Source organism: Sminthopsis crassicaudata, chromosome 3 (assembly GCF_048593235.1).
Source record: "Sminthopsis crassicaudata isolate SCR6 chromosome 3, ASM4859323v1, whole genome shotgun sequence".
Taxonomy (NCBI): Eukaryota; Metazoa; Chordata; class Mammalia; order Dasyuromorphia; family Dasyuridae; genus Sminthopsis; species Sminthopsis crassicaudata.
Genome location: NC_133619.1, coordinates 188,426,952 through 188,443,992, shown reverse-complemented (window position 1 = coordinate 188,443,992; position 17,041 = coordinate 188,426,952). Strand labels below are relative to the sequence as shown.

Here is a 17,041-nt window from a genome sequence, read left to right as displayed (position 1 = left end):
AGAGAAATTTAATTCAAAATATTGTCAATAATATAAAATATTTGGGAATCTATCTGCCAAGGGAAAGTTAGGAACTATATGAACATAACTACAAACACTTTTCACCAAATAAAGTCAGATATAATCACCTGAAAAATTATCAAGTGCTCATGGATAGTCCAAGTGAATAAAATAAAAATGAAAATACTACTGAATTTAATCTACTTATTTAGTGCTATATAATCAAACTCCCAAGAAACTATTTTATAGATCTAGAAAAAATAATAGCAAAGTTTATCTGGAAGAACAAAAGATCAAGCATTTAAAGAGAATTAATGAAAAATAATGCCAACGTGAGTGGCCTAGCTGTGCCAGGCTTAAAACTATATTATAAAGCAGTGGTCTTCAAAACCATTTGGTAATGGCTAAGAAACAGAGTAGCTGATCAGTGGAATAGTTAGGTTAACAGGACAAAATAGTCAATAACCATAGCTATCTAGTGGTTGACAAATCCAAAGATCCCTGCTTTTGCGATAAGAACTTACTATTTGACAAAAACTGCTGGGAAAATTGGGAATTAATATGGCAGAAACTAGGCATTGGCCCACAACTAACGCCATATAGCATGATAAGGAAAAAAATGTCTTCACGGTTTCCACATAAAGAGTGGTATTATAAACAAATTAGAAGAAATAGGATAGTTTACCTCACAGATCTGTGGAGAAGGAAGGATTTTGTGACCAAAGAAGAACTGGAACTCATTATTGAACACCAAATAGATAATTTTGGTTACAGTAAGTGAAAAAATTTGTGTACAAACAAAACTAGTGCAAAAAAGATTAAAGGGAAGCAATAAATTGGGAAACATGTTTTACATTTCAGGGTTCTGATAAAGGCCTCATTTGTAAAATATATAGAGAATTGACTCAAATTTATAAGAATTCAAGTCATTCTCCCATTGATAAATGGTCAAAAGATGTGAACAGAAAAAATTCAGATAAATAAATTAATATAATTTCTAGTCATATGAAAAGGTGCTCTAAATCACTTTTGGTCAGAGAAATGAAAATTAAGACAATTCTGAGATAATGCCACTACAACACCTCTCAGATTGGCTAGGATGACAGGAAAAGATAATGAATATTGGAGGGGATGTGGGAAACTGGGACACTAATATAGTGTTGGTGGAGTTGTGAACAGATCACCATTCTGGAGAGCAAAATGAAACTATGCTCAAAAAGTTATCGAACTGTGCATACCCTTTGATCCAACAGTGTTTCTATTAGGCCTATATCCCAAAGAGATCTTAAAGGAGAGAAAAATGTGTGTGGCAGCCCTTTTTCGTAGTGGCAAGGAAATGGAAACTGAGTGGATTCCTGTCAGTTGCAGAATAGGACTAAATTATGTTATATGAATGTTATGGAATATTATTGTTCTATAAGAAATGATCAGCAGGATGATTTTAGAGAGGCTTGGAAAGACTTAGATGAACTGATGCTAAGTGAAATGAGCAGAACCAGGAGCTCATTCTATATGGCAACAAGGTTATATGATGATCAGTTCTGATGGACTTGGCTCTCTTCAACAATGATATGATTGAAGTCAGTTTCAATGATCTTGTGATGAAGAGAGCCATCTATACCTGGAGAGAAGACTGTTAGAACTGAGTGGTGGAATCCACATACCACAATATAGCATTTTCACTCTTTTTATTGTTTTTATTGTTGTTTGCCTGCATTTTCTTTTCTTTCTCATTTTTTCCTTTGTGATCTGAATTTTCTTGTGCAGCAAGATAATAGTTTAAATATGTATACATATAATGTATACATGTTAATATTTTAACATATATTGGATTACTTGCCATCTAGGGCAAGGGATGGAGGAAAAAAGGGGAAAATTTGGAACACAACATTTTGCAAGGATCAATGTTGAAAAATTATCCATGCATATGTTTTGAAATTTAAAAAAAACTTTAATAAAGAAAAAAGATAATTTCCCCCAAAAAAGGAAATAATTTCATTTTAAGCAATTTGAATTATAGGACTACTTTCCTACTAATATGTATGGCTGTAGAGAAATGTATATTGGTTTGGGCATTTCCAAAAAGGAAAAAAAAATACTACTATGTGAATATTTTAAGGTAATTCATTAGAAATTCAGAAATGCAGAAATCACTCAGGTGTCTGTGATTTACCAGAGGGTCATAAAAAAAAAATATACAGATAGCTAAAGAACAGAATTATATGCTAGCATCCGAGCCTTCAATATCCTCATTTACAAAATAAAGGATTAGTTTAGATGTCTTTTTAAGTCTAGCTCCAAATCCATTAAACTAAAATTGTTATCATACATATTATCTTATAACTTTTAAATTCAAAAATTACAAAGCATTTTAAAAGCAAATATCTATATTTGTCATTTGATCATATATTCAGACAATTGTTTTGCAAAATTATGATAATTTATTATGCCACTTGAATAAAATATGAGTTGAGAAAAAATATGTACATATAATTTCAGGAAAAGTGCAGGGATACATTTTAAAAATAAATTGATATAGCATACCATTCTAAAGTATCTAAATTTCTATTAAAAAGAAAGAAATTGGGTTAGGCAGAGAGTAAAAACATGAGAGATAATCATCAACAACCATTTATTAAGCCAGAAAGGATTTCCCTACACACACCTTGCCTATTTTTCCATCATTTTTGATACAGAGTGCACTTCATCCTGATTTATATCAGAAACTCTGTTATAACAAAAAGTTTTAATCTAAGAGAACTTGATAGGGCAAGAGGAATTAAGTGATCTGTTTCAAAGTCATATACCTTATAAATACCAAATGTATGTTTTGAATCTAGCTAGAGATCTTCTTGATTCTGAGCCCTAATCGCTATCCATTATGTACTCCATCCAAAAAATCTTTCAGGAAAAATTTTGGATGGACTATTTACTCCCTTCAGAAACATAAGAAAGGGGGAGCAAGCTGTAAAATTCTAGAATAGTTTTGGAAGAAAAGACACAACAATCACACAGACACACACACACACACACACACACAAGGTACAGTGGAAAAGAGGTGCTTTGAGGCATTGTGTTCATTCAGTGCTATTGATAACTACTTAGGACAATTTATTCATTTAAAATTTACAGAAAATGCAAAGTAATTGTTAACTTATAATATGGATGAAATATTTATCCTTTTTGAATAATATCTGTTCCCTACTAAATTCAACCTTCCATTGTAACCTCTTTTACTGGTAAAGAAAAAAACATTAATTTAGTTTGGGATTTAAAGTAAACAGGATCATTATGTTTACTGAGTGTTCCAAAGTGTTGCTGTTCCAGCAATCTGCTACCTATAAATAATGCAAGAAATTTCTCTCTCTAAGTGACTTAGTTCAACCATAAGCCCTGAAATATGGAGGTAAGAAAAAAAAAAAAAAAAACATCCCACAGTCATGGAATTCAATCTATTCTTAGTACTCCAACTGAATTATGACCCAAAAGCTGTTCATTCTTTTGCAATAGCACCAAAAATATTTTAACATTTATTCTTTTTATTTTGATATCAAAGCCATGGAAAATCCCAGATAATCTGAAAAGCCCTTGTGCTTTGCTTTAGAAGTAAGAAAAGTAGCAAGGAAAAGATTCATTTCTGGATGTCCCCTTGACCTATGAACCACAGTCTTCTTGCCACTAAAGCATTCAACACCTCATTTAATCTCTCTTTACTGCATTGGCACAGTGCTGAGAAAAGGAAAAGGGGAAAAAATAATCTGGGGACTTCATCAATTTTTCATGAATTTTCATTTATTCCATAACCCTCTCTTAGAGTGGTCGATAGATCAAGCTGCTGTCATATATTTAACACCTGGGGCTATGGCTGCTATCTCTGGGGGCTGCCACTGATTCAGCCTAATCAGAGTCATCCTCAGTCTGTGTGAGGATCCCCCTCCGTTTTCTGTTCTTTACATGTGGCACCCTGGTGCTAAAAACTGAAATTCTATCCATATTAGTGACTGCAGCTCTTTCTTTTTATAATCCCATTGGAAAAACCATCCAGTGAGTTCTGCAATGTCAAATACTCTTTAGCAAAAGTAATGGTTATACTTGAGGAAAATTTTGGCTAATTAATCAGGCTCAAAAGAAAACAGGTGATTTTAATTTCAACTTTGACATTTAGTTCTGAGTATTTTTTCCCACAGTACAGTTTTCATAATCTAAGCTATTCATAATCTAAACTATTTATTGAAAGTGTGAGGGAAGAGATAGGACGAGAGTATTATTTGCCCTGACAAAACACTGACCTAAAGAAATAGACTTTTGTCCAGAAAACTGTCCTTACTATAGAAGAAGCAAGCTTCTATAAAAGAACCATCTGTAGAATGAGAAACCCTGTGAATTGCCTTCCCTCATTTACTTCCTCAATATGATTATTCCTCAAAATGAGGAATACTAGAACATAACCTCACAAAGTTGTTGAAAGGATTAAATAAGTTAATTCAGTGTAAAATGTTGTGCTAATAGAAAATCACAAATTAACATTATCTATGGCTACTGCATTTTCATTTATTTTCTTAAATATTTTCCATTTACATTTAAAATTTTTTTTCTGGCAGCCCTCACATGTTTTAACATCTCTGTTTTATACCATTTCTCAAGTAGAATTAATTCCTAATTTGTAATGCCCTGTAGCAAGCTCATTTTAACCACATGACTCTATACTTAAATCTTTCAAAGATTATAATATTATATGATTTATTTCCTATATAACATTGCTACTTCACCAATCAAATAACCAAGGTATATAAAAATGTGAGCAATATAAAAAAATTATATATTTCTTAAAAATTTCTATCATATACTTCTAAAAACCTTATTACTACTATGGAAACAGTTTTTGAATTAAAAGTAATGATTGAATGGCTAGATCAAGCTCTGCCATTAACTGACAATATTAATTCAGACATATCACAATTTCTATAAATACCCATTTCTTAATTAGTAAAAATCAGTAATTTTTACTTAATTAGTAAATATTAGTTTAATTTAGTAAGTTGATTTAAATTTTACTAATTAGTTTAATGTTTAAATTTTACTAATTAGTTTAATTAGTAAAATTATTTTAAAGTTTGGAAAAAAACTTTATATACATGTCATATATACATATATTAACACACTGCAATCTCACCTAAATACCACCAAACAGCTAGTATAATATTTCTATCTTCATTTAACAGACAAGGCTCAGGAAGTCAAGTAACTAGTGCATGATCACAGACCCAGTCAATGAAGGAGCAAGACTAAGTAATATCTAGTTACCTTTGGTTCTAAAATTTTAACTATGAATTTATTTTATTGAATTGTGTATGTCAGGAAATGTATGGGCTAATTTTAAATAAAAATATGAGTCAGAATCAAAAATGACATCATCAATTAACAAGTATGAATCAGAAAGCATTTATTAAACGTTTACCAAATTCTAGACATTTTGTTAGACACTGGACATTCAAAAATAAAAAAATAAAATAAACGAGAGAAAGACAGAGACAGACAGAAAGAGTGAAATCAAGAGTCCTTCTTCCCAAATGGATTACATTCTACTAAGGAAATATTGTAGGATATATTCAGAAATATATGCAAAAAAAAATAAAATATATATATATATATATATATATATATATATATATATATATATATAAATACACAAAAATTTTAGAAGAGAGGGAAGGTAGTCATTAACAATTAAAGAAATAAGTTATTTTCCCCGGTTGTTATTAAGCATTTAAAAGAAGTACTTTTTTATTTCATTTAATAGGTGAAATAAAAAAAAAGTATTCCAGATATTTGAAGTCTATAACAAGGCTAGAACCAAATTATGAAGGATTTTAAATGCTCACAAAAGTTTCTATTTTATCTTTAAGTCTTTTAGAAACTATTGAAGTTTCTTGAGAAAGTAAGCACCATAGTACCATTGTACACTTCAGAAATGTCAATTTGGTACAAAGAACTAGAGAAAGGACAGATTTAAGAGATCAAGACAGTACTATAATGGTCTGCAAAAGAGGCAATGAGTGCATGCAATAGAGTGATTATAGAATGAGTAAAAAGAAAAAGATGGTTATGAGAGGTTTTGGGAACGTGCCAATTAATTGAGTGAAAAGTCAAGGATGATTCTGAGGTTATGAATGTAAATGACTTTCGGAATGTTGGTTACCCTTGATGAAAGCCAAGAAGTTAAAAAGAGAAGTAAGATTAGGGGGGGAAAGATAATAAGCTTTATCTGGAGTTTCAATTGACTATCATATATCCAGCTAAATATTTCTAAGAGGCAACTAGAGATCTGCCATTAGACATCAACTAGAAGATGGGAGTTAGATAATTATCTTTTAAAAAGCTCTAAATCATTATTGATTAGAGAAATGCAAATTAAGACATCTCTGAGGTACCATTACACACCTCTCAGATTAGCTAAAATGACAGAAAAGTAATGATAAATGTTGGAGAAAACGTGGGAAAAATGGGAAACTAATGTATTATTAATGAAGGTGTGAACTGATCCAACTGTTCTGAAGATCCAGCAATATCTGTATTCAGTCTGTATCCCAAAGAGATAATTAAAAAAGGAAAAGGATACACATGTGCAAAAATGTTTATAGCAGACTTTTTTGTAGTGGCAAGAAATTGTAAACTAAGTGAATGCCTATCAGTTGAAGAATGGCTGAATAAGTTATGGTATACGAATGTTATGGAATATTATTGTTCTGTAAGAAATAATCAGCAACATGATTTCAGAAAAGCCTTTCTGAAAAGTCTGGAAAGACTTAACATGAGCTGATGCTAAGTGAAGTAGGAAGAGCCAAGATAACATTGTATACAGCAATAACAAGATAATGTGATGATCAACTATGATTGACATGACTCTTCAACAATGATGTGATTCAGGTCGATCCCAATAGACTTGTGATGGAGAGAGCCATCTGTATCGAGAAAAAGAACCGTGAGGACTGAGAGGACTGAATGTGGATCACAACATAGTGTTTTCACCTTTTTTTGTTGTTTGCTTGGTTTTTTCTCATTTTTTACCTTTTTGATTTGATTTTTCTTGTGCAGCATGATAAATGTGGAAATTTGTATAGAAGAATTGGATATGTTTCACATATATTGGATAATTTGTTTTCTAAGGGAAGGGGTAAGGGAAGAGAGGGAGAAAAAATTTGGAAAACAAGGTTTGGCAAGGGTAAATGTTGAAAACTATCTTTGCATTTTGAAAATAAAAAGCTATTATTAAAAAAAGAAAAGAAAAAAACATAGGTCCTGATCCTCTTGACATAGGACTAATTATCTTCCACCTTTATAATTTTCCATATCACTAAATAGAAATCTCATTGATGTAAATAATGAGAGTCATTACCCACACACATTTTCTTATCCCTTTCTATTCTTGTTTAAATTATCTAAAAAGATAACAAAGGGGATTTACCCAAGTATAGGAAACCCAAAAGAAAATGATAAACCTGACAGATTACTATCAATGATGACTGGTTTATGAAAAATAGATTAAATGATATCTTATAAAAGATGTATGATTAGAAAAGGAGCTGGGCTCATCTTGATATAAAATTAAAGAATGAAGAGAATAAAAATACAAATAATTCAATTATATCTACAAACACTTTAAAGATTTAGAGGATGGTTTCCAATGCCTTCTTTAAAATAAAAGCACAAAAATTTATGCCATTAGATTATATATACTAAGAAGTCAATGAAAAATATCATTTTCCAAGAAATGCATATGCTTAAGAATATAAATGTTTCAGGATTATTTCAGAAAAAGCTGGAAAATTTATATGAACTGATGCAAAATGAAGTGAACAGAATCTAAGAATGTTGTACACAGGAACAACAATATTGTACAATCAATGATTTTACTATTCTAGCAATACAATGGTAATTGTACAAATGCTTCCCAAAGAAAAATGGAAAGGACCAAACCCTTGATTTCCCTGGTAGAGGGAACTCACTAAAGAGGAGTAATCTTCTACCTATGCAAATCAGTACAACTTCTTTGATATTTCCCTGAAACACTTCAGATGGTAATATGTTGTTTGATACTTCCTCAAAGTCTTAAAATTATATTATTATTATTGTATTAATATAATAGATACTTAAATAGCTGGCATTTGTATTAGTGATTAAAATGTAAATATGACAGTGACAGTGAATAATATCACTAGCGGAAACTGAATATGTGTTTCAATTAAATAAAATTATAATTTTATTTATTAAGAAATGAGAAATACTGCAAAAGTGGAATATAGTTATTCCTTTAGATTTAAGGAAATTTGCTTAACTGTTTTCAGAAAAGCTGTATATTGCAAAAGGGTCTATCTCGATATGTGTTGGAAGAGTTCTATTTTATCAAAAGAGCATCAATTGTTTTTATAATTCAAATGACTAAAATTAGGATCAGAGAAAAATAAGAATAAGATTTCAAGCTCTCAAAATACTTTTTGTTGATTTCAAATGGTTCACTGTTGCCAAAACTATCTTATTAATATTGATATTATCTCAATAATTTAGTATGATTGCATATTATAGAACATTTTGAACACTAAAGATTAAAAATTATAGATGGTCCACTGGCGATGAAAAGGTACATTCTTGGATATTTGCCAACATAACTTGTATATAAGAAATAAAGTATGAAAAGCATCAGTATTATTTAGTCAGGTCATGTAGTAAGGAATAAATCCTGCACAGCCTATTCACTATACCGGTATATCTCAAATATGAAAACAACCAGAGATAAGCCTCAGTGTCATTGCATAAATTATTTTTGGAGAATTTTTAGAAAGAAATAGATTTAAAATTTTAAAAAGTATAAGAATGAAGGTATAGGATGCAATCTACTTCAGATTTTATATATATAAAACCAAAGTTAAAAGATTTGTCTAAATTATATATTCAAGTCAAATTTAGGAGATCCTTGTGCAAGAACAGTTTTAGCTTTTGCTATGTTCAAGGGTTCATTTTAATTTCCAACCCAGGTTTGAAAGGGAGATTCTGTTTTAGAGAGTAAAGTCTATATTAATATCTTTATTCAGATAAGTACTAGAGCGAAAAAATAAATCCTGTTTACCACTTCAGTGTGTATAGTTAATAAAATAGTATTCTTAACAGTGTTAAAAGCTTTGCATTTTCACACATCCCATTTGAAATATCCTCAACCATATATTTCCCATTAGAATAAATTATATTTTGAATGTTACTGTCATTAGTACAATTTACTCTTTGTTTTAACACAGGTAAATTTTTTATAGCACTAGTGATTATTTTGAAAAGATTTCTGTGAAAAAGGTTAATTAAAATTAAAATCACATGATATAGTGATTTTTTTAAATGGCTGAGTTTACTAAAGAAACAAACACATGAACTTGCATTTACTTACATGCCACTTCCAGAGATGCATTGTGACTCATTGCCTCACCAAGATAGTTCCTTGCCACACAGACATAGCTTCCTTCATCAGGCTTGCTTCTACGTCCATGTACAATACGCAAGAAAAATAAAGATCCGCTAGGCAGCAGCATGCGGTGGGATCGGGGATCATCTTTGTCAGTTTCCACCCTCTCACCATCTTTATACCACTCTATCGTAGGAGTTGGCCTGCCCTCAGCTTTGCAGTTCAAAGTTGTTGGTTCTCCTTTAGAAACAATAACATCTGAAGGATGCTCAACAATCCTGGGAGAAAAATCTTCCTGTCGAAGACGTGATCCTAAAAATACAAAGTAATGAGAGAAAAAAATCTTACATTTTTACATTTTTATTTTTGTCATTGTTTTGTTTCTCTTCCACAATTATAATGTACTAAATCTAATCCATTCATTCATGTATTAATTCTCTCAATAAAGTCACTAAATATGGATATAAAATTTGACTTATAATAGAAAAATAAATAGATGACAGGACATACATCTCAAACAACTGATCTAATTCAAAACTTACTTTATTTCTTCGATGTAATTACCTCTTATTCTTGATAAAACTACATATGAATATTCCAGACATATCTATTTTTCGTATCCTTGATATTCCCTGCCTCAAAGGACTTTCAGGTAGGGTATCTTGTCTGTATAGGAGACATAAAGGCTCTCCTATTTCCATAGTAAAGGCCTGGATACCTATTGTCCACTTAGATAATGTAAGATCCATAGAGACTAATTCTTCTTATACACATTTTTTGTACTTGTGAATTAATAAATTCACAAATCAATCCAAGCCATGTTAATTTTCCTCAAGTAGAGAAAAATTCGTATCATTGGTCTGCTTAAAACACTTAAGTATATACTCATTATTTACCAAATAGACATGCCACAGAAGATTCTCTACAAACTGTCTCTATCCAACTCTATCTCTCACTCATTCTTCTTCATTTACTTACATAAATCCTAATATTTTTCTACCTTTGTTCACCCTAGTTTCCACACGTGGAATGTTTTACATTTTTTTAAAATTCCTGTATAATTTATAGTCTAGCTTAAGTGCCTAACTCACATAAAGATTTCCTTGATCCCCCAATTAGGATAATAGCTTTTCCTGCTTTTCAGAATTGTTAGTTATTGATAATTTATTTGGGCATACATATGATGATCCATGAAATTACAGACAATGAATTCTCTAATTTTTGCATCTCTTACAGCTTTTAATATACACATTATACTTAAAGAATATTGGTTGAAATGAGATTGTTGAATGTGTTCTGTATAATAAAAAATGAAGATTACTGTGTTAGGTGTAGCCAATTTAAATGAAGCAATCTTAGAGAGATGACATCAAGCTGCTGATGTCATGTATATCATAACATAAATAGCCTGGAGCAATTCATTTTATTCTTTAATTTCCCATAACAGATCTAAAATGCCAATTCTTCCTTAGTCCTTAACTTCTTCCATCAAAGAAATGCCAAATTATCTATATCCCATTAGATAAGGAGATGTTCAAATTATCATATGAACTCACAGGCAGTATGTATCACAGGCCAAAATTTCACATGCACATCTTCCCCTCTTCTAGCACTCTATTCAATATCAATATGCCTGCTTCCCTTTTTTTCTCCACTTCCTCTTCTTCCTCTTTCTTCTTCCTTTCTCTTTCGGTTTTTGTCTCTCTGTCTCTGCCTCTATTTCTCTTTGTCTCTATCTATTGCACTTATGGCCCAGGTAGTAGAAAAACAACTAACCTATAAAATAGATTAAGGAGATATTTTAAAAGATCATATAATCTGGAAGCTGTGATGAAAAAAAAAAAGAAGCCTAGTCATTATATTCCAAGAAATTATTCAGAAAAATAGCCCTGTTATCTTAGATCCAAAAAGTGAAATACAAATTTTATCTTCTGAAAGAGATCCCAAAATTACAACTCCCAGGAATATTAAAGCCAAATTCCAGAGCTCCCAGGTCATTTAAAAAAGAAATAATTCAAATATCATAGGGTCACAGTCAATATATAATACAAGATTTAGCAGCTTCTACATGAAAGGCTCAGAGGCCTTGAAATATGATATCCCAGAATGTAATAGTCAATGAAATAGAGTACTTTCAAGCATTCCTGATGAAAAGATCAGAGTTGAATAGAAAACCTGATTTGTAAATTCAGGAAAAGAAGCATAAAAAAGATAAATAGGAAAGAGATATAATAATGGATTTAATAAGATTAAACTGCTTACATTCTTACACAGGAAGATGATACTTGTAATTCCTAAGAACTTTATCATTATTAAGACAGATAGGAAGTGCATAGACATACAAAATGGAATCAAGTTGAATATGACGGGATGATATTCAAAATGATTAATTATTTGATGGGTATGAAAGAGGAATGCACTGGGAGAAGAAAAGAAGAAATTAAATGGGATAAATTATCTCATATAAAAGAGGAGTGAAGGAGGTTTTACACTGGAAGGAAAGATAAAGTAGATGGGGAGTAGTACTTGAACCTTATTCTCATAGGAACTGGCATAGAGGGAATAGCACACATACATTTGTATAGAAAAATCTATCTTACCCTATAGAAAAGTGGGAGAGAAAGGGGATGGAAGAAGGACTCAGGCTGACAAGAAGATTGACTGGAGGAGATGGCAGAATGTCTTCCTATATAAGAATGTAAACAGTTCAATATATAATTCCCTGTGTATATCACAATAACCGGTATGATCTTTTTTTAAATCCTGATCAATGAACAAGCATTTTCTGTGTACCAGATATTATGCTAAATACTGGAGATGCATATGCAAGAGTGAAACAATTAACTTAATGATTACATCCTAAATGGGAAGATTATAAATCTCCAATATTTTATATTTGGCAGTGAGCTATACTAACTTCAGGAATATGGAAAGAAGAGGAAATACTTTTTTTAAAAAACCTACAGAAATATGAATGTGGTTTGACAAAATTCTGTATCAGAGGTATCAAATTCTCAGATCTCTAGAAGCCTACAAAATTCAGTGTGTTCCTAAGCAGATTAAGATATTTAGGGCAATTAACAAAATAAATAAAAATAAAGTACAATGTGGTTAATGTTAATATTTGGTTTTCTTAGTCAATATGCCAAATGGATCCATTTCTATTTGAGTTTGTCAGTGCTATGGTGATAAAGAGAGATACTATGGTGATTCTATAACTGTGTTTAGTAACTCCTCTTCACCTTTTTCTACCCTAAAACTAAAATTAAAGAATATAAAGTCCATACTGAATGAATTTATCAACTAATATAGAAATGCTGTCATCATGGATCAATATCACTTTTCCTCCTTAAAAAAGTTATGCATGAAATATGAGCAGTGTTTGTATTTATGGAGCTCTTTTAAAATCACCATAAATAATATCATCTAATAACCAAGTATGGTTATTTACAAAACATCAATGAATTATTATATGCCTATCACAGAGCAAGTAATTAATAGTTGCAAATTAAGAAAAATAAATGGGGCAGCTAAGTGGCACAGTGGATAGAGCACTGCCTCTGGAGTCAGAAGGCTCAAATTAGTTGTTTCAAATTAGCTATTTAGTAGTTGAATGGTCCTGGGAAAGTAATTCCAATTATCTCATATGTATGTATATATGTATATATACATGAATATGTATATATGTGTAATTAATAGAGTAAATAAATCATACCAACTATCTTTTTATAAAGAAACATGCTGCTAATAGTTCCAAATAATATAATGTTTATTTATTTTTATCTTTTACTTTTGCTTTTTGCTGAGGCAATTGGGATTAAGTGACTTGCGCAGAGTCACACAGCAAGGAAGTATTAAGTGTCTGAGATCATATTGGAATTCAGGTCCTCCTAATTTTTTGGCTGGTGCTCTATCTATTGTGCTACCTATCTGCCCCTATAATGTATATTTTTAAAATGTTAACATTAATACTTAGATTTTGAAATACAGAATTGATTCCTATTAGTGTAAATGTAACTTCAAATTCAATTCAATAAGCATAAGACAATAATCAGTCTGTGCCTGCTTATATTCTAATGATAATTGAGGGAAAGCAACATGTATACATGACAATGTACAAAAATAATTCTGTGATTTATTCTTATGACATAAAACTGAATTATATGTTAGAACTATCTGGAAGTAATAATTCAAATTATGGAGAAGGATATTTAGAAGTGTTCTAGAAAAAAATCTACCTAAAATATCAGATTTTTAAAAAGGCATTATAAAAAAGAATGTTTAATTCAAACTTCCATTGTAAAATGAGAAAGCTTTTAGCACTTTAAGTGATGAAATTGCTTTTATTTTAAGAACAATGTAATTATCTGCTCATATTTGAGGAGAAAAGAAGGGATTCAAGATCAAACAAATATAAAAGTTACCATGCTATCCTCGTGATCATAAGGGACTTTATTCTTCAGTGTTTCAGAGGCTGCGGTTGAAAGAGGTTAAGTCATTTGTCCAAAATCACTTAGTTTGTAAGTGATGGAGTCAGGATTTAAACTCAGAATATATGACTAATTTTATGTTTTTTCTATTGTATCATATTTATGTTGAAAATTAAAATTTTAATATTGCAATGACTAAGAACAATTAAACCTTTTTTTCTTTAAAACTCTTTTCCATTGTTAACTATAGATTAACTACATTTTATATCTACAAAGGATATTAGAAATAGTGTGGCCTAACATAATCATTTCTATAGATAAGCCAAGTGAATTAAGTTCCCAGTCACATAGCCATGACTAGAACTAAGATCTTCTGACAGTCATTTTTAACTATGCCTTACTAACTTCCCTAAAATTAAATCATTTCAAAATAAGATCTTATGGATTTATAAAGAAGTATCTATGTATATAGATTTATACATTTTGTCCTTTGTACTTAAACTATTTAAAATTAAGTCAATTTTTCAAAAAGCATATATTAAGTATCTATTACAAAAATTAAATTGGCATGTAGTGGTCATTTCAGGGAACATGTGTCCACAGCTCCCCTAAAAACTTCTGGAGATTTCAAAACATGGTGCTCAGTTCTTGGACCTTCTGGAGACAACAGATTTACTTACTGTTTCTAGTTATATAGTGACTTAGGGCTAAAAGGATTCAGTACTTTGTTCCGATACTGTCTTGGTTCTTCTTCATCCTTTGACAGTAGCAGTGAGAACTGGGATGCTGGTCATTTTAAAGGACAGAGGGCTTCTGGCTAGATCTATTTTTCTTGGACTTGCCGGGCAGCATCATTTATACTATCTTGAGATAAATAGGGTTAGGGATAGTCATTCCCCAAATCCCCAAAATAATGGAAATCTTGTTCATGTAATGCAGAGAGACTTAACTAGGCAGCTAGCATCTGGTTCCCTGGATACATTTTATGCATTTGTGTTTATTCCTTCCCAATCTTAAGTAAACAAATGTCTTTATTCCAAATTTAGAGAAAATACCATTAATTTAGGAAGTCCAAAAGTCCTGAATAGCTAGGTTCCTTTTACTCAGAACTGCTATTCAACAGGAAAAGGAGGAGTCCCCTAAAACTATCTGTGTTATACTCTTAGGAAAGAACCACCAGAGAGTTGACCCAAGTGTGGCCTTTTTTACCAGAAGAAATTTACTAGGATCTCAGATAGTACAGAACTAGGATAAAATGTAAAATATTAAGTAATGAGTTTTATTTTTAAATGGTTTTAAGTAGTAATCTTCAGGTAAATATAAGTTTAGCATTGCTGCTATCAATAAATTATGTGATGGACTTTTTATATTCTAACATTTCTTTTATGGACAGAAAATAAGTCACATAGCTACCAGCTTCTTAAACTGTGGCTTGTGATCCATATGGAGTCTTGTAAGTGAATGTGAGGGTCATGAAATTATGATTTTTTTATCAGAAAATGTTTGATTTGCCTACCTTTTTATATACCCATATGCTCTGGATAACATAACATTTCTTGGGCAAAAAGTTGTTGTTGTTTAAGTTTAAGTTTAGATTAAGTTAACTTAGTTTAATTTTAAGAAGACCTGCTATAATCAATTCCTATTGAGTGCTGAGCACTCTCTCCCTTTTTTGAGAATTCTAGATTTGAGTCCAAACTTAACCTAAAAGTAAAACATCTTCAGCTATCAGGGTGGAGTTATAATCAAAGGAAGCCAAGTCATGTTCTCATTAGAGGTTGTGTTTCCCTAATGACTGTGTAATTGAGTCCTAAGCAAAAGAGGAACATGGTAGAGATGGGAGTACATGTAATAAATCAGCCAATGGTCTCTAGGCATTTTTTGAGGTCCCAAGCATACAAAGTCAAAAATTAAATGGCTTCTCCTTCTAAGAAGTTTATAGTCAAGAGAAAAAACATCTATACATATGAGTATACACAATAAACACAATTTAATTTTGGGCAGAGAAGCAGTAGCAAATAAGGCTTGGGATTGAAGAGGAGATTAGGAAAGGCTTTATGTTGAAGGAGTGTCAGAGCTGGACTTTGAAGGAAACTACAGATGCTAAAAAGCAGAGAAGGAAGTATATAGGGTTTATAGGGCAACCTGTTTGACCAAATAAAGAAAGCAATGTCTGCTTAACACCAATCTCTCTTTACAAAGTTGTTTTTGATTTCTTCTGTACTTATGAAATAAACTACAGTTTTCATTCCCAAAGTCCAAAAACTCAAGCCTTATGTGATATGAAAAAATATATATTATATAGTAGAATATAATGCTTTGTGTAAAATAGTGACTTTAATTTAAAAAAAAAAACTACACTTATTATTTAATAATGCTCAAATAGCAATATTTTTCCCTACTTTACATGGGTCATTCTTACATCTGTCTTACTAAGACAAATTAAGTTTTGCCAGACTAATATGCATTTATATTACATTTCAAAGGCTCCAAAATACTTCTATTTGTTATTCTGGTACAGTGTAGTTGCCTCAAAGTATTCTAAGCTTAAATGAATGTATTTCATTCAGTATGACCACAAGGACTGTGTCCACTTTGATCAATAGAACTATGCTTAATTTAGGATGAAACAAAATGCAGTTTTGTACATATCTTTTCAATTCTCATTTTTTTTGTGATGACTGAGTATCAATACACTTCCCCTACTTTGGGAAGAAGAAGAAGAGAGATGAAAAGAAAATTGTTTCTAAACTCATTTGAAGTTTGGGGATATAATTTGGGATAAGGCAAGAAAATCAACATTTGGAATATAAAGCATTTATTTCTTCTCAAGTCAGCTTTAGCTTAATGAATACTACTAAAGCATTCTGAAGCAATATCCACTGCTATTTGCAAAAGAGCCTAAAGAAATTTACAAGACAGTCATTTTACCTTAATACAAAGCATTACCAGTTTTTTCCTTTCTACAAAAAATACATTAAATCAGAAACACAGGAAAAAATGCTTAAAAACAGTTTCAACTCCACATGGTAACTTATTTTCTCTTCAAATGAATTAAGATTAGTTCTCGAAAACAAAATAAAAGCAAAAAAATAGCATGTTTCCATTTTTTTAAATAGAGAACCAATAAGAAGGAAAATTATTTCTGATTTAAAGTAAACAG

General features: G+C 31.0%; 1 protein-coding gene and 1 long non-coding RNA gene across 12 annotated transcripts in view; one reads left to right on the top strand and one right to left on the bottom strand.

The window, feature by feature from the left end:
- The window catches only part of ROBO2 (roundabout guidance receptor 2), a 632,113-nt gene that overhangs the window by 524,965 nt on the left and 90,107 nt on the right, over nt 1–17,041 (bottom strand). For all 11 annotated transcript variants that reach the window (XM_074299770.1, XM_074299773.1, XM_074299779.1 and 8 more), the window contains exon 2: nt 9,434–9,760. In XM_074299770.1, coding sequence (XP_074155871.1) covers nt 9,434–9,760 — 327 coding nt within the window. The remainder of the gene's footprint in view (nt 1–9,433; nt 9,761–17,041) is intronic.
- The window catches only part of LOC141560940 (uncharacterized), a 186,497-nt gene that overhangs the window by 156,995 nt on the left and 12,461 nt on the right, over nt 1–17,041 (top strand). The gene's annotated exons all lie outside the window — the stretch shown is intronic.